The sequence below is a fragment of the Phyllobates terribilis genome, unplaced genomic scaffold, assembly GCF_046119375.1.
Source record: "Phyllobates terribilis strain yellow unplaced genomic scaffold, ASM4611937v1 Scaffold_9__5_contigs__length_417890890, whole genome shotgun sequence".
In the NCBI taxonomy this organism is placed as follows: Eukaryota; Metazoa; Chordata; class Amphibia; order Anura; family Dendrobatidae; genus Phyllobates; species Phyllobates terribilis.
Genome location: NW_027362769.1, coordinates 401909712 through 401916043, shown reverse-complemented (window position 1 = coordinate 401916043; position 6332 = coordinate 401909712). Strand labels below are relative to the sequence as shown.

General features: G+C 51.9%; 1 protein-coding gene across 1 annotated transcript; it reads right to left on the bottom strand.

Annotated features, from left to right (window-relative positions):
- Positions 1 to 4006: 4006 nt before the first annotated feature.
- Positions 4007 to 6324, bottom strand: PPIL3 (peptidylprolyl isomerase like 3). The gene is made up of 6 exons (XM_073648929.1): positions 6169 to 6324; positions 5912 to 5986; positions 5551 to 5644; positions 5280 to 5347; positions 4919 to 5037; positions 4007 to 4322 (listed from the first exon to the last, which is right to left on the bottom strand). The coding sequence occupies exons 1-6, from the start codon at positions 6244 to 6246 to the stop codon at positions 4196 to 4198; spliced, it is 561 nt and encodes a 186-aa protein (XP_073505030.1). The 5' UTR covers positions 6247 to 6324; the 3' UTR covers positions 4007 to 4195.
- Between the last annotated feature and the right edge of the window lie 8 nt (positions 6325 to 6332).

Sequence of the window (6332 nt, the reverse complement as noted above, 5' to 3'; positions counted from 1 at the left end):
AGAGAGGACTCTGCCAGCGAGGGCTCACAAGCTACAAGATATGCTCTGAAAAAGCATTTATAACACGATTCTCTTTTCATCACACTATCTGTGCAGTGTCTTCTGTGTTGTATGCCTTTATTTTCCCATTTCTGTGCTGTGACGTCCTCTCACTATCCAGATTCACCCTAGAACAGCCGCTGCATTTCCTGCTTCTGCTTTTATAAAGGCTGCGATGCTCCTTCTTGAATGGCTGAGCTATACTACTCTATGTGATACTGCAAGGAATCATTGGTGGAGCATCCGAGCCCTCTGTGGCTGATCAGTCATCTGTAATGCGACTGTTTTGGATGATTCACGCGAAGTGAATCACCCCATAACCCTTTTCAGAAGTACAAACCTACCCTATGGAGATGACATCGCCAGCAGACGGCAGAGCTTATGAAGTTTTCATCTTGTCCTAACAAACCAAGTTCAGTTGCTACTGAAGCGTTCCTCCTCATGGGAAGCTCATATACACGGCAGCACCTCACTTTCCTTGTGAGATATTTATTATTATGCATTGCTTACATGGCACCATCATATTTCACAGCTTTACAGATATAATAACTGTCCCCATTGGGGCTCACAATCTACATTCCCTATCAGTGTTTGGAGAGTGGGAGGAAACCGGAGAACCTGGAGGAAACCCAAGCAAACACGGGGAGAAGATACAAACTCCTTGCAGATGTTGTCCTTGGCAGGATCCCAGCTCTGCAAGGTAACAGGGCTGACCACTGAGCCACCGTATATAATTGCTAACCACTGAGCCATCGGGATGCCTTATATATATATAGTTTAGTGCTAATCACTGAGCCAATGTGCTGCCCTATAGAGACAATGGAGATGATTATTCGCACACGTCCTCAGAAAGCTCCGACTTCTGTAGATGACCAGGATATCTTTGAGATTGAATAACAAAGAAACTGACGGCACTTCCACTACAAGAAATAGGTGGGAACAGGTGCTTACTAAGAGGAGCTACTTCCATGTACAATGAACAAACAAAGTAGCACTCTGTTACAGAGTGCTACTTTGTTGGTTCATCTTTGAGATTGAAGTCTCTACGAATGAAACCTTTCATATAATTCTTTGTGGAGAAGACAGAGATCCTGATAAATGGATCCAAAGGTGAAACAAAGCAAATTGTTATTCCATGAGGATAGGAGGAGCGAGGCTTTGGTTTGTGTTAAGTCCTCAAAGCAGTCCAGAAAATATTTCCAAAGAATCTTAAGACAACCAAGGTTCAAAACAATATTCTCCTTTCTTCAAAACCCGGTTGGAAGCTAGACTAGACTAATATGCAAACCTAAGTTGGATCCATGAGTCTCCTCCTTTTGGGCATGGGGGGGGTTACATTTCAACCAGAGATTACATCCCCAAGGTGAGGTCCACAATGCATCATTCCACATCATCCAGTCCTCGGGAGCTTTTACGCGTTGCCTCAAAGTAACCAGAGCAAAGAGGTGAGATCTCCTCTACAACGATGGTCTCATCAAGGTTGTAGGACGACTTTAGTCATCGTATTGGAAAGCTGATTTTTTTTCTGACCCAATCCTGGAGCAACCAATCTCTTACACAGAAGCTACTGAGAAGTTCAAGAACCTGGTCCACGATGTCAAGACTTTTTCACTCTAATAATGACAAAGACCAAAAAATCTCCTGATTATTTAAAGGTGACATTTAGGATTGTTCATCATAGCAAAAAAAAAAATGGGGAAGCCAAAATCAGCGGAGTCTGGAGCGTCCTACAAGGAGCCAAAATCAGCAAGGAGTCTGGAGCGTCCTACAAGGAGCCAAATTCAGCGAGGAGTCTGGAGCGTCCTACAAGGAGCCAAAATCAGCGAGGAGCCTGGAGCGTCCTACAAGGAGCCAAAATCAGCGGAGTCTGGAGCGTCCTACAAGGAGCCAAATTCAGCGAGGAGTCTGGAGCGTCCTACAAGGAGCCAAAATCAGCGAGGAGCCTGGAGAGTCCTACAAGGAGCCAAAATCAGCGAGGAGCCTGGAGCGTCCTACAAGGAGCCAAAATCAGCGAGGAGCCTGGAGCGTCCTACAAGGAGCCAAAATCAGCGCGGAGCCTGGAGCGTCCTACAAGGAGCCAAAATCAGCGAGGAGTCTGGAGCGTCCTACAAGGAGCCAAAATCAGCGAGGAGTCTGGAGCGTCCTACAAGGAGCCAAAATCAGCGAGGAGTCTGGAGCGTCCTACAAGGAGCCAAAATCAGTGAGGAGTCTGGAGCGTCCTACAAGGAGCCAAAATCAGCGAGGAGTCTGGAGCGTCCTACAAGGAGCCAAAATCAGCGAGGAGTCTGGAGCGTCCTACAAGGAGCCAAAATCAGCGAGAAGTCTGGAGCGTCCTACAAGGAGCCAAAATCAGTGAGGAGTCTGGAGCGTCCTACAAGGAGCCAAAATCAGCGAGGAGTCTGGAGCGTCCTACACGGAGCCAAAATCAGCGAGGAGTCTGAAGCGTCCTACAAGGAGCCAAAATCAGCGAAGAGCCTGGAGCGTCCTACAAGGAGCCAAAATCAGCGAGGAGCCTGGAGAGTCCTACAAGGAGGATCTGGGGTACTTATCTAATGAAGCTGCTCCATGTACAACAGATGAGATACCTGATTGTTGGCTGAAGAATCTCGTCATCTCAAGAGTCATAGTTAAAGTCTTTTTTTTTTACTCCACTCTCACCGGCATCGCCATTACTTACTAATTAGGTAAGTAACTGGGCAAACAATCCAATTTTTTACAAAACTTAACGATCCTTCATACTGCGAGATATAGAGAACAGATTATGTAGAGAAGATGAAGATACAGCGAGAGCTGCAGAGTATTGAGACGGCCTGTAGGTGTTATGGAGAATGAAGAACAGAAGATGGAAGGACAGAGGAAGAAGAATAATGAAGATACAATCTATGCACTGACACTGGTACAAATGTGTGGTCGTCAGGAGGACCCTCCCCAACCTCAAGGGTATGTGCAGACGATCAGTAAACGCAGCAGATTGGACGCAGTACACTTGCGCTGCGTGAAATCCGCAGCGGCCAGATGTTACAGCATAGTGGATGGGATTTGTAGAAACCCCTTGCCAACTATGCGTTCCCGTTCTCCTGTAGCTCACCCGCGGAGACGGACATGCGGCGTCTTCGCAGACCGCAGCGTGTCAATTTCTCTTGCGGAGACACTAGTCTCCGCAAGAGAAATTGTATCAGTGCAATGTACAGGATGGTTCAATGAACACATGGCAGCTTCACCTGCGCGTAGAGCTTTAACGCAGGATCAAGTATACCGCGTACAAAGCGCTGCCATTCCTGACAGTGTGCACATACCCTTATAATCCCCCATGGGCTGTGATAAAGGAATAGGCCAGGGTTTCATAGTAGGTCGATCAGTAAGAGATTTGGTCAGCGAGGGCGGCTCAGAGCGTCATCCTGCCGTTAGTGATGGGGATGGGAAGATGTTCATTGCAGAGATGTAGATGTATGGGAAGCGAACCTGCTCCGCCATGAAAGTGTCATCAGCACTCAGCCTTTACACAATCTCCTGAGGAAGCAGTTGTGTTTGGCGAAACGCGTTGGACCTCTCTGCTCGCCTACTTCTTGTCTCCAGCCATGGTTGGCTAATCGGCTTCTTTATTTTGTTTTTCACCCATCGGTTGAGGTCAGTATTCTGTACAGTGCTTTTCTACCCTTCTTTCAGTTATATCTGTTATTTTTTCATTTTGGATGGGCAATCCCTGCTTTGCAGATACCTTTTGTTCTCTATATACCTGACTGACTCCTAACACATTACTAGTTGTGCCCGTCGCGTTCTTCCTATTCACTCAATCTCCAGTCCGTACACCTCCAATACTGGTCTGCAGACCTCGCCTGGTGGTCCGCTCTCTCCGGCCCGACGTCCCCCATACAGATCCAGGCCCGGCCAGGAGTGAAGGGTTCTGAGCAGACAGATTGGATTTTTCCGCTATCAGTCTCCGCCGATGACGAATCATCTGGAGAAATTTTCTAAAAAGAAAATTTGTTTTAATTTTTCAGCAAAATTTTGTCATACGTATAAAAAAAACAAAACTGCACCTGATGCCTGTACTGAGCATGTGCAATAGTCCAAGTCCCTTAAACACTCTGCACCGCTGTTGTACACAATGCAGCATCTGATACAGATGAGAGAGATAGGGGATCACCGGCCCGAATCACAGGGCGAACGGGTTGGCGTGGATGGTGACGTCTTTGATTCGCACTTCCTCCAGGGGCCGGAAGGATTTCTCATGTACCGGAAGTTTCTCCAGTTCATCCAACGTGTCCAGTCCATCGATGACTCTGCAGAGCGTAGCGGAAACAACAATCAGCTCCTGAAATACTCTGTGCTGCTGGGGACCCTGCTCTTTCTGCTATGAAATATTTAGCCTCCCATTCATCAGGATGTGAAAAGGGGAACGGAGACAAAGGGGAGCGAGCGCTCCGGGGCACAAGGTGCTGACAGCACTCCACTACTGGCCTAAAATACTCTCTCTCAGTATGTGCCCCCTCTATAAGATCACAGCTCTCCCCTCCTGACATCCTCGGCGTGGGTCACTTACTTCCCCAGTACCCTCTCCCGACAGCCCCTGCGCTGCGGCGCCCCCTCTCCCGACAGCCCCTGCGCTGCGGCGCCCCCTCTCCCGACAGCCCCTGCGCTGCGGCGCCCCCTCTCCCGACAGCCCCTGCGCTGCGGCGCCCCCTCTCCCGACAGCCCCTGCGCTGCGGCGCCCCCTCTCCCGACAGCCCCTGCGCTGCGGCGCCCCCTCTCCTGACATCCTCTGCGCTGCGGCGCCCCCTCTCCTGACATCCTCTGCGCTGCGGCGCCCCCTCTCCTGACATCCTCTGCGCTGCGGCACCCCCTCTCCTGACATCCTCTGCGCTGTCCGGTCACTTACTTCCCCAGTATGGTGTACTTCATGTCCAGATGCGGCTGTTTTCCGTAAGTGATGAAGAACTGCGCGGCGTTGGTGTTGGGGCCGCTGTTTGCCATGGAGACGACGCCGCGGACGCTGTGCTACGGGGGACAAGATGGTGGACGGGAATCATCCTGCGTAGCTCGTATTAATCACATCACGCAGAGTCTGATACTCCGGCACTGATTCTGGATCATCAGACCTGTTGTTCTAATATACATATACTGGTGTCTGCACAGCGGCCTTAGAAGGGAGAAGGCGCCAGCTGCTCCAGAACATCGGGTGCCGGAGTGACATTCAGCCCCCGGCTCCGACTGATGGACGAGGACAAAATGTGACTCACCTTCAAGAATTCGCTGAACTCATCCTCAAATTTACGACCCCAAATGCTTTGACCGCCCTTCCCTGTCCCTGAAAAAGAAAACCAGGATGAGAGGCCGCGCAGCGCGAGAGACAAAGGGAAGACGGGGGGCTGTTGACCCTCCTGGCATCTCGCCCCACAGCCCTCCATCCCCCCTCCTCATTTCACCCTGTAGCTGCCCGTCCCCTCCTCGTGTCTCGCCCACCAGCCGCCCGTCCCCTCCTCGTGTCTCGCCCACCAGCCGCCCCCTCACCTGTGGGGTCGCCCGTCTGCACCATGAAGCCCTTGATGTTGCGGTGGAACATGCAGCCGGTGTAGTAGTTTCCGGCACAGAGAGCCAAGAAGTTCTGCAGGAGGAGACGGAGAACGTCAGCGGTGGCAGCCGTCTGGTCGGCGGGGGCAGCCGTCTGGTCGGCGGGGGCAGCCGTCTGGTCGGCGGGGGCAGCCGTCTGGTCGGCGGGGGGCAGCCGTCTGGTCGGCGGGGGCAGCCGTCTGGTCGGCGGGGGGCAGCCGTCTGGTCGGCGGGGGGCAGCCGTCTGGTCGGCGGGGGCAGCCGTCTGGTCGGGGGTGGCAGCCGTCTGGTCGGCGGCGGTCTCACGGGGGGGGTCACTCACCTCGCTGGCCTTCGGCGCTCGCTCACAGAACACCTCGATCTTGATGTCGCCCAGGTCCGTGTGCAGCGTCACCGCCTGATAGAAAACAGTGTGAGGGGAATCAACCAGACACAGCGCTGCCTCCTCCTCCATTGTGGACACATATTGTTACTGTATATCCACCATGTACCGAGCGACCAGAGCAGCAGCAGCAGCAGGGGTTCACTTACTTACAGAGAAGCCATGACAGCCGATAATGATACTGGAGTAAAACTCACCATCGTGTCTACGGGAAAGACAGAAATGAGCCCGCGCTCCCGGGTGTACCAACATGGACGCCCCCGCCTTTCTCTCATCTCATGGGTGTAGCAATATGGCCGACTTCCGGTTCAGCTTGCACTTCCGTTAGTTGAGTGTAGAAACAGGGCGACGTCCTGAGGAG